The 17,411-nt window shown below is 43.1% G+C and overlaps 1 protein-coding gene across 3 annotated transcripts in view; it reads right to left on the reverse strand.

The window, feature by feature from the left end:
• zc3h7ba (zinc finger CCCH-type containing 7Ba) overlaps positions 1-17,411 on the reverse strand; it is a 34,838-nt gene that overhangs the window by 14,869 nt on the left and 2,558 nt on the right. The window contains exons 1-5 of one of the 3 annotated variants that reach the window (XM_042391859.1): positions 5,305-5,384; positions 3,442-3,509; positions 3,266-3,302; positions 2,086-2,283; positions 498-656 (exon numbers count right to left, since the gene is read on the reverse strand). In XM_042391859.1, the coding sequence (XP_042247793.1) occupies positions 498-656; positions 2,086-2,283; positions 3,266-3,302; positions 3,442-3,500 (453 nt within the window). In that variant the 5' untranslated portion in view covers positions 3,501-3,509; positions 5,305-5,384. Of the gene's footprint in view, positions 1-497; positions 657-2,085; positions 2,284-3,265; positions 3,303-3,441; positions 3,510-3,769; positions 4,081-5,304; positions 5,385-17,411 lie in introns of those variants that run through there. The other 2 variants (XM_042391858.1, XM_042391860.1) reach the window with 2 other exon arrangements.

A 17,411-nucleotide genomic window follows, 5' to 3' on the forward strand; every position in this document is an offset into this window, starting at 1 on the left:
AACAGTTATGTAGATGTTTATGTGTAAAGCTGATAAGCTTTTAGAGGATAGTGTGGTTTGTCCTTTATTTAATATAGTAGTAATGTTATTTTGTGATGCTACTTGGTGCATGCTTATGTACTGTCATATATGGTCGTGAAGAAAGACTGTTCCTAGGTTAGCTGAACTTTTGACTTATGTTTCTATCTGAGGGTTGGTTGCTGACCTGTAAGGTTAGTAAACAGACGTCTTAAATTCTGTACGAGTAGTATTTAAGGGATTGGTTCAGTGCCAACCTTTCAGACAAAGAAGATAGCTAGGTGGTATGTATCTTTGTCTCCAGAACTATGATGCATTATACTTCTGATTGTATTATTTAATTACATTATTTCATAACCTGACAATGCTCTCTTTGTGTGTTTATTGAGTGATCAGCAATTTCCCATTACAATGACAATAGCAGATTTACATTTGGATTTTGACAGCATTTTCTTGGATCTATCAGCATCTACTCTCACCAGACGAGTAATGAGCAGATAGTTCGTGGTGCAGTTGTAGGCCTCCTTGTAATTCCCAAGCTCCTTCAAACAAAGTGCCTTCCTGTACAGAGCCCTGCGACTGTCCTTACACACTTCCAAAGCTTTGTCACAGTCCTTCACGCCGTGATCATACTCCCCCTGTGGAAAACACAAGAAAATCAAGGACATCATGAAAAGTTTTCAACTTGGTGCAGCTATTGAGGAGCTTTTTTGGTATGCGGGTTTAAGCTCTGTGGCCGGGTACTGCTGATAAACACGTCTAACTGATTTCATGCTGGACAAATTCTTTTAGGGGTAGTAAATCAGATTGGTATTGTTATCTGGTAACAGCTCCACAGTTTAGGTGTGAGGTGTGGTGAAGACAGAAAATCCTCTTTTGATGATATAATGAAAATTAGCAAGTTATATGCTGAGTTTATTGTCCATTTATTAATGAGTCCAAACTCTTTGATCTGTTCCTTACAACTGCAAGAAGCAATATGCAGAAAGCACCGTCAGTCACACTTGATACCTTTTCTTGCTGGTACATTACTGACATCATCTAATAAGTTTAAATTATAAAATTTGACTTCTGAACTCAGGAATTTACAAATAATTCTGAATGGTCTTTTGCCTGAACTGACATGTAAATGGTTTTATTTTTTGATTTTTTTCTTGCTTACAATACATCAGAGAACATTGAGTGTTGCAGGTCAAAGGTTCTGTTTTTCCAAATCCAATGGTGCATTGAATTTGATATCTGCTTTAGGAATTATTAAGTCTGAGGTAGTTTATGGATAAAACCAGACATTTTACATTTTTAAGTATTTTTACAGCAGTGAAATCACTAAAATGTTGTGTTGTTAGAGTTTTTTTTTTACACTTGAGTGCAGTTATGGAAGTATCTGTGTGTAGACTGTGGGCTTGGCTGGATGATCGATTATATTCCAGCATTATGAGCCACAGACCTGCTCAGACCATTGCACTTCCTGTCCAGTTCAGACTGGAACAAATCTAATTATACAATTCCTGCCAAACTGAAGGCACAGTAAAAGAGTAACCCAACAACAACAACAGCGGGGCTAAAAAACATTGCAAATTTAAGGAATGAAACCTGCGTTCACTCAAATTTATTGACTCAGACAACAAGTTATTATTGTTTCATTCTGCTGTTAAAGGCTTTTTTACATCAGTGTTGTACAAACAGCAGTAAAACAGGCCTGTATTCTCACTAGAGAAAAACACAAAATACTGATTTTAGCTCTACAGTATATCTCACAGTGCTCAATTATATATTACAAATGATATGCTCATGACATTACTGATTATAAATGTATTACAAACTGATAAATTCCTTCAAGCAGCATTTATTATGGATTACTACATGTTCATCTGGTTCCACAGCTGGCTGACTCATGCTCGGCTCAAGTTTCGGTGTGTCATACAGCGGCATACATTTCCCAAACACCTGCCTACATCTTCACAAGCATCTGTCTGAGCTGCACTAATGCACACAGAAAGAATCTGTTTGATTGTTTTGCTGAATGACACGCCGTCTCAGAAACGCACAGCAGAAAACGTATCTCACCATACTCTGGTAGGCGGCAGCCCGGTTGACATAAAGGCTCTCCAGTAGAACTCCGGGGATCTGGATGTCCTCTGCTGCAGCGTAGTGTGAGACATTCAGGCCTTCACTGAACTCCCTTACTGCCTGCTCCCAGTCTCTGTCTCTGAAGAAGGCGTTGCCCTCATCGAGTAGGTTGCACACTAACTGGGTCAGGAAGTCCTGGGAGGGTGATAAGAAGGAATGTAGAGAGATATTGGTGTGTCCCAAAACCTTGATTGATTGATGATGCAGCCCTATTATGACTGATGTATCAGCGGTGGAGAGTAACTAAGAACATTTACTCAAGTAGTATACATGTACAGTTTTGAAGTATTTGTATTTTACTTGAGTATTTCCAGTTTATGCTACTTTATACCTTCAGTCCACTGAAATTCAGAAATATTGTACTTTTTACTCCACTACATTTATTTACAATTACAACTACAGTAACTATGGTAACTTTGATTTTGCATACAAAAAATTCAATAAACATATAAAAGCTATTGTGTCTGATTACACTGACTCGGGCTGGAGTTGTGCAAAGCTATGCTGGGATTAACATGAAGTAACTTGTCCTGCAACAAAACTAACAGGTGGCCCTTCAAAGTTCTATATAACATTTTTTTAATCTTGTTGAACAAGATAATAACTTGTGCACACAAATGTATTATCTTGTGCACATAGGATACAAAAATATAATTTTTTGGGACCTTGAGGGTTCCAAAACTGAAAAGGGGTCTTCTGCATAATGTGTGCTTTTACACTTAGTCAAGTATAATTTTGAATGTGTGTGTTTTAACAGTGTAAAATAACTACACTGTGGTATTTAAGTAAAACATCAGTGTGTTTCTTTCACTGCTGCATTGATATAATTTTTTTAAAAGAAGCTATCACTGCATGCATGACAGTAGCAGTACAAATCAAACCGACTCAGATAAGAGAATGTGCAAATGTAGAAATGTCCTGAGAGTTAAAAAAAGTCCTTGATTTACATATAGTTGAGAATGAAAAGACAGATGGTAGGCCAGAAGAGACCAGAATAGAGTTTCAGGGAGAGCCGTGGGAGGTCTGTGACTTCAGTATCAACTTATGACTGAGTTCATTAAAATGTGCTTGAAACCAACAGACAAAAAGTGAAGAGACGGTAGAGACAAGCTAGTACCTGGTAGCCCTCAGGCTCTGGATAAGCCAACGAAGACCTGGAACACAAAAAGTAAAGTTGTTGAGAAAAGTATTAAAGCAGCTTAGTTATCAAGGATATGAGACAGTCAGAGGCAGGGCAGCCTTCACTTTCTGACAGTGTGCCCTCAAATAAGGAAAAACTAAACATCATCTCACTGTATGAATGTCAGAGCTTTGCTTATCTCCTCTTTGCGTTTCTGTCTGGCAGGATCCATGGCTGTTCACTGGGGAAAGATAAACAAAGTGAATGAGTGGCAAAGGCTGACTGTTGTGATGTTGATGGTGCACAAGAACGTGAAATGTAGCTCGTGCACGCCCACTTGCTTCGACAGCAGAAAGCAATAAACTGTCACGGGCTCGTCACATCGTGTTGACACTCATGTTCTCACTGGTTTTAAATTATTTATCCAGCATGTTTGTCCCCGAGTCTACATGCTTCTCTAGCTATCATGGCGCGACTGGGCCAACTTCTAAACACACCTACCTGACAAAGAAAGGAAGTTCATTGAAGCCAAGCAAAGTTTAAACGCGTGTCATTCTGTGTGCGAGCGGAAACAGACAGAACAACTGTTCAGCAGTTAAGAGAGAGGTAGTTTAGTCCTGTCGCTGATAAACAGCGACGAGGAGGAGAGCCGCTGGAGCTCCGCGTCTTACTTCCCAGTCCCCGGTTAAGTTTCGATTCCCAGCAGCCCCAGTATATCCATAAGCCCGCTACATATCCGAACACTGGCCCTTTAAGATGTCTATGAGCTTTCACCCTGAGTACAATCTGTCAGGCAGCACTTCCCGGACACAAACCAAACACCGATGAACTACGTCGATAACAAGTGACAGCTGATTGGTCGAACAGCAGCAGAGCTACGCCTCCGCCATTTTGGACTGAAGGCGACCTTTTTGGTATTTTTTTGAAAAAACTGAACAATAATAAACATCAAAGGACATATATGCCAAGCGTTAAGGGGTAAATGAATTATATAGCGAAAGAAAAGTTTTTAAGGCTTTGGGGTTTATAGAGTGCTGAATAGTTTGCATATATTAGAGAGTATAAGGTACACCCTTTCGTCAAACATGATTTTGACAGGTCTAGGTCAAGAGGTCACCCTAATTAGCATAATTTATGCATAATTTATGCATATATTAGGTTATCGTGGGAAAGTGTGAAATTGGTAAGTTATGTTTTTTAGAAATTAGCATATGGTTGAGACATGTTAGTCTGGCGCGGGTATTTTGAAATGCGGTATTATGGCATTTTCTGTAGAAAAATAGAGAAATGAATAAAAAAGTGAGAAACTGTGTTACAAAGATGATTTTTTCAGCAGTAAGTTGTGTTTGTTGATAGAGAAGAAAAGTAAATTAGAAGCACCTTCTGCTATCCTGTTTCAGCAGTGAATACGTAATAAAAATCATTCAGCATTCTGGAGTATTTTGAAGAAATAATATAGTTGAGTGAAAAACTGTTTCTTTTTTTTTTTTAGCGGCATGGTTGTTGATGGAGGGAAAAAAAAAAGAGAAAAAAGGAGAGAAAAAAGGAGAAAAAATAGTAAATTAAAAGTACTTACTATGACTCTGCAGTAAAGTAAAACCTAATAAAAATATAAACCCTCTTCCTTACCTATTCTTTTTTTTTTTTCTTATGGTAGCCTTGTAACATAGTTTTTTTTTTTTTTTAATAGCAATGATAATACAGAGTATTTCTTGACCGCAGACAAGACCTTGAACTTCAGACGACGCTCCGGCATAATGTCAGAATAACCTGAACAAATGCAGGAGTCCGACTTATTACGCGCGCACATCCCCCCCCCCCCCCCCCCCCCCCGCATTGCACTTCTATTCTCTGAGTGTGACAACTAAGATTTTTACCCTCGCTTCATACCTTAACTCCGCCCAAGACCATTCCCACAAATTTTATCATCCTATAAATTGAAAGGGTATGTAAGAGTACTGAAAATAAATTCTGGAGAGTCTGCGTTGAGAGTACCTTCAGGCTGAATTTTTATTTAAAAAAAAAAGAGAACTCACCATGTCTGAACCGGTCGGTAAAAGGGAAGTTGACTGTAAAGAAGAAGAAGAAGAAGTTTCCATCGCTGAAGACGTGCAGCAGGCAAAGTTAAGGGTAGAGAGAGCCATGATGTCGATGATTAGCCAGACGCCTGTATCCCTCTACAATGATAAGTCTACGCATATGGGTAGTCTCGCTGACTGCAATGCACCGCGGAAAAGCGTGGTGTTTCTGTGTCGTACCCAGATGCCTCCTCCAGAGTCCCTGCGTGAAGAATGGTCTCTAGAGCCTTATGGACTGCGTGGATCCTGATGGGGGGTTAGAATTAGTTGTGCAGGTGGTACATAATCACAGAGGGGGTGCCAAGAGAAAGTTGGAAAACACTTTAGACTGTGAAATCCTCTCCAAGAAAGCTCCACATCTGTATGTGACAAACAACTCGAACAACCAACTCTGTTTCGCCGTCAGTTTAGCTCATCTGATCGATTCTAATCTTACAGATAGCCAGGCTGTAAACTTTGGGAGAGAGTTACAACGTTTGGTTGGTTTAGACGAACATACCCCCGTCACCTTCAGCGACATATCCAAGTTTGAAAAGATTGTGAAGCGTAAAATCATGGTGTTGTACAGAGACGAGGGCCAGCGCCCCCTCTCTCGATTTGAGACGGACTCACCCCAATCAGACAAACCCCTGTATCCGTATCTGTCTCAGGAGCATTACTACGGTATTAAAAACATCAAAGGATTTACAGGGAGGAGATACATATGCAGTTACTGCCACATTGGATACAACAACCCTCACAAGCACACCTGTGCCGGTCACTGCTTGGTCTGCATCGATCCTACATGTAGTAAGGAAAAGAGAGAGCCCGTCTTTTGCAAAGATTGCAACAAAATGTGTCGCTCCCCCTCCTGTATGGTCAGGCATAAAAAGAGACGAATGAAAGATGGAAAACGAGTCAGCCTTTGTGATCTGCAGAAAAAATGCCCTAAATGCAAACTGTTTTACTGTATACCCACATCTACGGGCTTTAATAAGCACAAGTGTCCCCGGGCAAGATGTAAAATCTGCGGGGAAGCGCTACCCTCTGACTCTAAGGCAGCCGTCGAGAATCATCTCTGCTACATTCAGCCTCTCCCCCGCGATTCAGAACATACAGACAAATTAATCTTCTATGATTTTGAGACATTTGTTGATGATAGACACGTGCACGTCCCCTTCCTGGTATGCACAAAAACGTTAAAAGGGTTAGAGTGGATGGCCTATGGTCAGGACTGTGTCACAGCCTTTCTCATGCACTTCAGGAGACCCCTTTATAGGGGCTCTACATTCATAGCGCATAATTCCAGAGGATTTGACGGCTACCTGCTCCTTAATGGTATGGTAGAGTTAGGTTTACAACCCTCTATCATCATGCAGGGAAGCAAAGTCCTATGCTTCGAAGATCCAGATTTTAATCTGAAATACATAGACTCCCTATCCTTTCTCACCATGCGTCTCAGCGCTATGCCAAAAGCGCTGGGTTTCGATGATCAGACCAAGGGGTATTTTCCTCACAAGTTTAGCTCTGAGAAGCGACTAAACTACAAAGGGCCCTACCCCCCACCCAGTGATTATGGCATAGAGCGCATGACGGGCGGTGAGCAAGAAAAGTTCTACGGCTGGTATAAAGAGGCTAGTCGGAGGGTCTTTGATTTCAAAAAGCAGGCGATACATTACTGCAAAAATGACGTCGACATCCTCTCTACAGGCTGCATCAAATTTAGAGAGGAGTTTCTGAGTGAGACAGGCGTTGACCCTTTTAGCCGCATCACTATAGCCTCAGCTTGCATGAAGGTGTTTGTCACAAATTTTCTGCCTCCCCGTAGCTTAGCCATACCTTCGCCCGATAACTACAGGCACCAATGTAAAACTTACTCCAGAGCCAGCATTCAATGGTTAGAATGGGTTTCTTACACCCAGGGGGTTTTCATCCAACACGCTCTAAACAGAGGAGAGAAACAAATTGGCAAGTACTATGTAGATGGTTATGCAGAGGTGGGGGGTGTGAGGTACGCCTGGGAGTTTCAGGGATGCTTTTATCATGGGTGCCCGACCTGCTATGACCCTAGCGCTACTTGCCCAATGACAAACACTCCCTACGAGGAGCTACACCTGGCTACTGAGGAGAAAATACAGACGTTAAAGTCTGTTTACGGCGTACACACCTATGTCATGAGAGAGCACGAGTGGGTCGAGATGAAAAAATCACACCCCGGGGTAGTAGAGTTTCTCAAAACCTCTGATTTTCCCGAACCTCTCTCCCCCCGACAGGCTCTTTTTGGCGGTAGGACGAGTGCCTTCAGGTTAAGGTACACGGCGGGGGAGGACGAGCGTGTATTATACGCGGACGTCACTTCTCTGTACCCGTACGTCAACAGCGTCTATCCTTACCCTCTAGGTCATCCCGTCATTATCCACGGAGACTTTGATAACCCTGAAAACTACTACGGTCTAATCAGGGCAGTCGTATACCCACCTCGAGGGCTCTATTTACCCTTGTTACCCTACAAAACGTCTAAAGGTAAACTAGTGTTTACTCTCTGTCGCACCTGTGCAGAAATCAACAATCAGCAGGGCGCATGCAGACACGATGAGGAGGACAGGGCATTGACGGGGGTCTGGGTCACGGTTGAATTTAACAAGGCCCTTCAGCTAGGGTACAGAGTAGGTAAGATTACAGAGGTGTGGCACTTTGAGGAGCGTAGCGACACTATCTTCTCAGGCTATGTGCAGACCTTTTTGAAAGGCAAGCAGGAAGCTTCGGGGTATCCTCCCGAGGCCGTAGATCAGGAGAGCAGGGAAAAGTACATCAGGGAGTATCGTGATAATCAGGGTATCCAGCTGAACGTCGGTAAAATTGAGGTAAATCCTGCCAAGAGACAGATGTCAAAACTATGCCTAAACAGCCTCTGGGGAAAGTTTGCTCAGAAAAACAATTTGACTCAGACCACTCTGGTAAAGAGTGAGGAAGAATTTTTTGACCTAGTGTTTTCAGGAAAGTACGAGGTCAAATACTTCTCCTTTCTCAGCGACAAAACCGCTATGGTGCAATGGAACTACAGCAAGGGGTGTGTGGTACCTCCTAGTAAGGTAAATAATGTATTTATAGCCGCATTTACCACCGCATATGCCCGCTTGAAAATGTACGGTTACCTGGAGAGGTTGCGGGAGAGAGTTCTTTACACAGATACAGACAGCCTGGTTTATGTGGTGAAAGAGGGAGAGACTCCTCTGGAGCTGGGGGCCTATTTAGGTCAACTGACGGATGAGTTAGGGGGAGACAGCATACAAGAATTTGCCTCCGCAGGTCCAAAGAGCTACGCGTACCAAACCCGTCAAGAGAAAAAAACTGTGCTTCGTGCTAAGGGGATCACTCAGACTCAGGAGTGTTGTGACCGAATCAACTTTGATAGCGTTAAAGAGCTGGTGGAGGGCTACCTGTAGCGTTCGGAGGAGGGTGTCATTGACACCCCTCACCAACAAGTGGTACGCGATAAAAGGGGGTTTCTCTTGAGAAACTCTTCATTTCAGAAGAAGTTTAGGGTGGTGTATGATAAAAGACGCCTGTTTCCTGACGGTACGACTCTGCCTTTCGGATATTAAGGGACTTTTTTTTTTTTTTTTTTTTTGTTTTGTTTTGTTTTGTTTTGTTGTTGTTTTCTTTCTATGATGGAGGAGGTAAACTTTGATCCTAGACTTTGTGTACCTTTCTCATGTATGATTGTAGGACCCAGCGGGTGTGGAAAAACTTTCTTTGTAAAACGGTTATTGGAAAACTGTGAACATGTGATGGATTCCGTACCTGATAACATTGTGTGGATTTATACGTCTTTTCAACCCATGTATGATGAACTGAAAAAAATGAATAAAAATATCAAATTTGTCGAAGGACTTCCTGACTCTTTTGAAGATGAAAACCTGTTCCCGCCTGATCAAACTCATTTAATCATTCTAGACGATGTTATTTTTCAGGCCTCTGATCATCCAGAGGCGGTTAAAATTTTCACCCAATACAGACATCATAGAAATATGAGCGTCATGATGTTGACGCAGAATGTATTTCATCAGGGTAAATACAGCCGCACCATCAGTCTGAACAGTAACTATCTGATTCTGTTTAAGAACCCACGTGACAAATTACAGATTAGTGTATTAGCTCAGCAAATTTTTCCCTCCCAAAAACCCTTTTTCCTGGAAAGTTTTGAAGACGCTACCAACGCCCCTCATGGGTATTTATTGGTTGATCTGACGCCTTCCTGCCCAGAACAATACAGACTGAGATCGGGTGTGCTTCCTCATCAGTGGCCCACGGTTTACCTTCCCAAGACAAAATTCTGACCTTCCTGAAACCATGTCGGCGCGTTTAAAAAGAAACGCCCCCTTGTTAAAGGCTCTGTACCTCGCCACACCTCAAAAACGTCGGGACATTCTGGCTTACTGTTCTTCGGACTTTATCCAGGCTCTGTGTGAGATTGCTTTAAATGTTTTGAAGGGTAACGTCCCCTTATCTACCGCTCAATACAAAAAACTAAAAAGACAAAAAAATTTCATCAGACTGCTGGCTGATAAAAGAGCCGGCCTGAAGCGCAAACATCAGACTTTGATGAAACAGTCGGGCGGTTTTCTTTTACCTCTGCTTTCGACGGTTGTACCTATACTCGGGGATCTTATCGGAGGACTGGTTAGAAGAGGATGACTATGAAGAAGGCGCATAAAATGTATCTCCTCTCCACCCACCAATTAAACCGTCTGACCCAGCCAGAGAGGTCCATCAGACAACAGACAGAGAGTGATTTGGATGTTAAAATGAGAGAGATATTGGATGAGCGGGGTTTGAACGCCCATGAAAAAATTAAAAAATACAACACCCTGCTTCAGAGATATCTTAACCTGATCAAACAAGGTCAAAAGGATGAGAAGAAGGTGACGGTGACTCTGCAACGTGATCCTGGGATCGAGCTTTCTGAAGCTGAACGGAGTGAGGAGACAACACCGGAGGACTCAGAGGACATGATGGGAGAGGTGGTGAAAAGTCTAGCCCCACGTGATCGTAAAAATGCGGAGTACATTATGAGAAAATTAACCGAGAGTGATGAGGGGTGGACCTCTAAAGGGGAATTTATTTATAAAGGGACGATTGTAAAAGGATCTCATATGATTGATTTATTTAAAAACCTCATGCAGTGGTCTAAAAAATCTCAAGCCCGTCCACCCGCAGGTTGGAAAAGTTTTCTAAATACTCTGGCAGAAACGAACGTTCCCTTATCCTCCATCCGCAACCCCCGCGCCCGCGATCAATACCAACGCCTGAAATTGGGGGAGGAAGCCCTAGGATCAGAAGATGAGGAAAGAGAGGAGAGGGAGGAGGGGGAGGAAAAAGTCCCTCAAAGACAGAAAAGAAAATTATCTTTATCCCCACGCAGGATTCAACCTAGAATCGACTCTAAAGCCCTGCGTTGGTTACCCCTTGTGTGAAAAAAAGACGCTGTAGACTTTGCATTTGATTAATAAACATTCTTTATTGAGAAAATCAATTATACATTTTTTTTTGTCTTTTTTTCACACAAGGGGTAACCAACGCAGGGCTTTAGAGTCGATTCTAGGTTGAATCCTGCGTGGGGATAAAGATAATTTTCTTTTCTGTCTTTGAGGGACTTTTTCTTCTTCATTCTCTCTGGGCTGAATCCAGCGTGGGGATAGAGTTAACATCTTTTTCCTTCTGCGTCTCCCTCTGTCGTGGGAAAAAGAGGCCTCCTCCTCCCCCTCCTCCCTCTCCTCTCTTTCCTCATCTTCTGATCCTAGGGCTTCCTCCCCCAATTTCAGGCGTTGGTATTGATCGCGGGCGCGGGGGTTGCGGATGGAGGATAAGGGAACGTTCGTTTCTGCCAGAGTATTTAGAAAACTTTTCCAACCTGCGGGTGGACGGGCTTGAGATTTTTTAGACCACTGCATGAGGTTTTTAAATAAATCAATCATATGAGATCCTTTTACAATCGTCCCTTTATAAATAAATTCCCCTTTAGAGGTCCACCCCTCATCACTCTCGGTTAATTTTCTCATAATGTACTCCGCATTTTTACGATCACGTGGGGCTAGACTTTTCACCACCTCTCCCATCATGTCCTCTGAGTCCTCCGGTGTTGTCTCCTCACTCCGTTCAGCTTCAGAAAGCTCGATCCCAGGATCACGTTGCAGAGTCACCGTCACCTTCTTCTCATCCTTTTGACCTTGTTTGATCAGGTTAAGATATCTCTGAAGCAGGGTGTTGTATTTTTTAATTTTTTCATGGGCGTTCAAACCCCGCTCATCCAATATCTCTCTCATTTTAACATCCAAATCACTCTCTGCCTGTTGTCTGATGGACCTCTCTGGCTGGGTCAGACGGTTTAATTGGTGGGTGGAGAGGAGATACATTTTATGCGCCTTCTTCATAGTCATCCTCTTCTAACCAGTCCTCCGATAAGATCCCCGAGTATAGGTACAACCGTCGAAAGCAGAGGTAAAAGAAAACCGCCCGACTGTTTCATCAAAGTCTGATGTTTGCGCTTCAGGCCGGCTCTTTTATCAGCCAGCAGTCTGATGAAATTTTTTTGTCTTTTTAGTTTTTTGTATTGAGCGGTAGATAAGGGGACGTTACCCTTCAAAACATTTAAAGCAATCTCACACAGAGCCTGGATAAAGTCCGAAGAACAGTAAGCCAGAATGTCCCGACGTTTGTGAGGTGTGGCGAGGTACAGAGCCTTTAACAAGGGGGCGTTTCTTTTTAAACGCGCCGACATGGTTTCAGGAAGGTCAGAATTTTGTCTTGGGAAGGTAAACCGTGGGCCACTGATGAGGAAGCACACCCGATCTCAGTCTGTATTGTTCTGGGCAGGAAGGCGTCAGATCAACCAATAAATACCCATGAGGGGCGTTGGTAGCGTCTTCAAAACTTTCCAGGAAAAAGGGTTTTTGGGAGGGAAAAATTTGCTGAGCTAATACACTAATCTGTAATTTGTCACGTGGGTTCTTAAACAGAATCAGATAGTTACTGTTCAGACTGATGGTGCGGCTGTATTTACCCTGATGAAATACATTCTGCGTCAACATCATGACGCTCATATTTCTATGATGTCTGTATTGGGTGAAAATTTTAACCACCTCTGGATGATCAGAGGCCTGAAAAATAACATCGTCTAGAATGATTAAATGAGTTTGATCAGGCGGGAACAGGTTTTCATCTTCAAAAGAGTCAGGAAGTCCTTCGACAAATTTGATATTTTTATTCATTTTTTTCAGTTCATCATACATGGGTTGAAAAGACGTATAAATCCACACAATGTTATCAGGTACGGAATCCATCACATGTTCACAGTTTTCCAATAACCGTTTTACAAAGAAAGTTTTTCCACACCCGCTGGGTCCTACAATCATACATGAGAAAGGTACACAAAGTCTAGGATCAAAGTTTACCTCCTCCATCATCGAATCGAATCGAATCGAATCGAAACGAAACGAAACGAAACGAAACGAAAAGTCCCTTAATATCCGAAAGGCAGAGTCGTACCGTCAGGAAACAGGCGTCTTTTATCATACACCACCCTAAACTTCTTCTGAAATGAAGAGTTTCTCAAGAGAAACCCCCTTTTATCGCGTACCACTTGTTGGTGAGGGGTGTCAATGACACCCTCCTCCGAACGCTCCAGGTAGCCCTCCACCAGCTCTTTAACGCTATCAAAGTTGATTCGGTCACAACACTCCTGAGTCTGAGTGATCCCCTTAGCACGAAGCACAGTTTTTTTCTCTTGACGGGTTTGGTACGCGTAGCTCTTTGGACCTGCGGAGGCAAATTCTTGTATGCTGTCTCCCCCTAACTCATCCGTCAGTTGACCTAAATAGGCCCCCAGCTCCAGAGGAGTCTCTCCCTCTTTCACCACATAAACCAGGCTGTCTGTATCTGTGTAAAGAACTCTCTCCTGCAACCTCTCCAGGTAACCGTACATTTTCAAGCGGGCATATGCGGTGGTAAATGCGGCTATAAATACATTATTTACCTTACTAGGAGGTACCACACACCCCTTGCTGTAGTTCCATTGCACCATAGCGGTTTTGTCGCTGAGAAAGGAGAAGTATTTGACCTCGTACTTTCCTGAAAACACTAGGTCAAAAAATTCTTCCTCACTCTTTACCAGAGTGGTCTGAGTCAAATTGTTTTTCTGAGCAAACTTTCCCCAGAGGCTGTTTAGGCATAGTTTTGACATCTGTCTCTTGGCAGGATTTACCTCAATTTTACCGACGTTCAGCTGGATACCCTGATTATCACGATACTCCCTGATGTACTTTTCCCTGCTCTCCTGATCTACGGCCTCGGGAGGATACCCCGAAGCTTCCTGCTTGCCTTTCAAAAAGGTCTGCACATAGCCTGAGAAGATAGTGTCGCTACGCTCCTCAAAGTGCCACACCTCTGTAATCTTACCTACTCTGTACCCTAGCTGAAGGGCCTTGTTAAATTCAACCGTGACCCAGACCCCCGTCAATGCCCTGTCCTCCTCATCGTGTCTGCATGCGCCCTGCTGATTGTTGATTTCTGCACAGGTGCGACAGAGAGTAAACACTAGTTTACCTTTAGACGTTTTGTAGGGTAACAAGGGTAAATAGAGCCCTCGAGGTGGGTATACGACTGCCCTGATTAGACCGTAGTAGTTTTCAGGGTTATCAAAGTCTCCGTGGATAATGACGGGATGACCTAGAGGGTAAGGATAGACGCTGTTGACGTACGGGTACAGAGAAGTGACGTCCGCGTATAATACACGCTCGTCCTCCCCCGCCGTGTACCTTAACCTGAAGGCACTCGTCCTACCGCCAAAAAGAGCCTGTCGGGGGGAGAGAGGTTCGGGAAAATCAGAGGTTTTGAGAAACTCTACTACCCCGGGGTGTGATTTTTTCATCTCGACCCACTCGTGCTCTCTCATGACATAGGTGTGTACGCCGTAAACAGACTTTAACGTCTGTATTTTCTCCTCAGTAGCCAGGTGTAGCTCCTCGTAGGGAGTGTTTGTCATTGGGCAAGTAGCGCTAGGGTCATAGCAGGTCGGGCACCCATGATAAAAGCATCCCTGAAACTCCCAGGCGTACCTCACACCCCCCACCTCTGCATAACCATCTACATAGTACTTGCCAATTTGTTTCTCTCCTCTGTTTAGAGCGTGTTGGATGAAAACCCCCTGGGTGTAAGAAACCCATTCTAACCATTGAATGCTGGCTCTGGAGTAAGTTTTACATTGGTGCCTGTAGTTATCGGGCGAAGGTATGGCTAAGCTACGGGGAGGCAGAAAATTTGTGACAAACACCTTCATGCAAGCTGAGGCTATAGTGATGCGGCTAAAAGGGTCAACGCCTGTCTCACTCAGAAACTCCTCTCTAAATTTGATGCAGCCTGTAGAGAGGATGTCGACGTCATTTTTGCAGTAATGTATCGCCTGCTTTTTGAAATCAAAGACCCTCCGACTAGCCTCTTTATACCAGCCGTAGAACTTTTCTTGCTCACCGCCCGTCATGCGCTCTATGCCATAATCACTGGGTGGGGGGTAGGGCCCTTTGTAGTTTAGTCGCTTCTCAGAGCTAAACTTGTGAGGAAAATACCCCTTGGTCTGATCATCGAAACCCAGCGCTTTTGGCATAGCGCTGAGACGCATGGTGAGAAAGGATAGGGAGTCTATGTATTTCAGATTAAAATCTGGATCTTCGAAGCATAGGACTTTGCTTCCCTGCATGATGATAGAGGGTTGTAAACCTAACTCTACCATACCATTAAGGAGCAGGTAGCCGTCAAATCCTCTGGAATTATGCGCTATGAATGTAGAGCCCCTATAAAGGGGTCTCCTGAAGTGCATGAGAAAGGCTGTGACACAGTCCTGACCATAGGCCATCCACTCTAACCCTTTTAACGTTTTTGTGCATACCAGGAAGGGGACGTGCACGTGTCTATCATCAACAAATGTCTCAAAATCATAGAAGATTAATTTGTCTGTATGTTCTGAATCGCGGGGGAGAGGCTGAATGTAGCAGAGATGATTCTCGACGGCTGCCTTAGAGTCAGAGGGTAGCGCTTCCCCGCAGATTTTACATCTTGCCCGGGGACACTTGTGCTTATTAAAGCCCGTAGATGTGGGTATACAGTAAAACAGTTTGCATTTAGGGCATTTTTTCTGCAGATCACAAAGGCTGACTCGTTTTCCATCTTTCATTCGTCTCTTTTTATGCCTGACCATACAGGAGGGGGAGCGACACATTTTGTTGCAATCTTTGCAAAAGACGGGCTCTCTCTTTTCCTTACTACATGTAGGATCGATGCAGACCAAGCAGTGACCGGCACAGGTGTGCTTGTGAGGGTTGTTGTATCCAATGTGGCAGTAACTGCATATGTATCTCCTCCCTGTAAATCCTTTGATGTTTTTAATACCGTAGTAATGCTCCTGAGACAGATACGGATACAGGGGTTTGTCTGATTGGGGTGAGTCCGTCTCAAATCGAGAGAGGGGGCGCTGGCCCTCGTCTCTGTACAACACCATGATTTTACGCTTCACAATCTTTTCAAACTTGGATATGTCGCTGAAGGTGACGGGGGTATGTTCGTCTAAACCAACCAAACGTTGTAACTCTCTCCCAAAGTTTACAGCCTGGCTATCTGTAAGATTAGAATCGATCAGATGAGCTAAACTGACGGCGAAACAGAGTTGGTTGTTCGAGTTGTTTGTCACATACAGATGTGGAGCTTTCTTGGAGAGGATTTCACAGTCTAAAGTGTTTTCCAACTTTCTCTTGGCACCCCCTCTGTGATTATGTACCACCTGCACAACTAATTCTAACCCCCCATCAGGATCCACGCAGTCCATAAGGCTCTAGAGACCATTCTTCACGCAGGGACTCTGGAGGAGGCATCTGGGTACGACACAGAAACACCACGCTTTTCCGCGGTGCATTGCAGTCAGCGAGACTACCCATATGCGTAGACTTATCATTGTAGAGGGATACAGGCGTCTGGCTAATCATCGACATCATGGCTCTCTCTACCCTTAACTTTGCCTGCTGCACGTCTTCAGCGATGGAAACTTCTTCTTCTTCTTCTTTACAGTCAACTTCCCTTTTACCGACCGGTTCAGACATGGTGAGTTCTCTTTTTTTTTTAAATAAAAATTCAGCCTGAAGGTACTCTCAACGCAGACTCTCCAGAATTTATTTTCAGTACTCTTACATACCCTTTCAATTTATAGGATGATAAAATTTGTGGGAATGGTCTTGGGCGGAGTTAAGGTATGAAGCGAGGGTAAAAATCTTAGTTGTCACACTCAGAGAATAGAAGTGCAATGCGGGGGGGGGGGGGGGGGGGATGTGCGCGCGTAATAAGTCGGACTCCTGCATTTGTTCAGGTTATTCTGACATTATGCCGGAGCGTCGTCTGAAGTTCAAGGTCTTGTCTGCGGTCAAGAAATACTCTGTATTATCATTGCTATTAAAAAAAAAAAAAAAAAACTATGTTACAAGGCTACCATAAGAAAAAAAAAAGAATAGGTAAGGAAGAGGGTTTATATTTTTATTAGGTTTTACTTTACTGCAGAGTCATAGTAAGTACTTTTAATTTACTATTTTTTCTCCTTTTTTCTCTCCTTTTTTCTCTTTTTTTTTTTTTTCCTCCATCAACAACCATGCCGCTAAAAAAAAAAAAGAAACAGTTTTTCACTCAACTATATTATTTCTTCAAAATACTCCAGAATGCTGAATGATTTTTATTACGTATTCACTGCTGAAACAGGATAGCAGAAGGTGCTTCTAATTTACTTTTCTTCTCTATCAACAAACACAACTTACTGCTGAAAAAATCATCTTTTTAACACAGTTTCTCACTTTTTTATTCATTTCTCTATTTTTCTACAGAAAATGCCATAATACCGCATTTCAAAATACCCGCGCCAGACTAACATGTCTCAACCATATGCTAATTTCTAAAAAACATAACTTACCAATTTCACACTTTCCCACGATAACCTAATATATGCATAAATTATGCATAAATTATGCTAATTAGGGTGACCTCTTGACCTAGAC

Source organism: Thunnus maccoyii, chromosome 18 (genome assembly GCF_910596095.1).
Source record: "Thunnus maccoyii chromosome 18, fThuMac1.1, whole genome shotgun sequence".
Classification (NCBI taxonomy): domain Eukaryota; kingdom Metazoa; phylum Chordata; class Actinopteri; order Scombriformes; family Scombridae; genus Thunnus; species Thunnus maccoyii.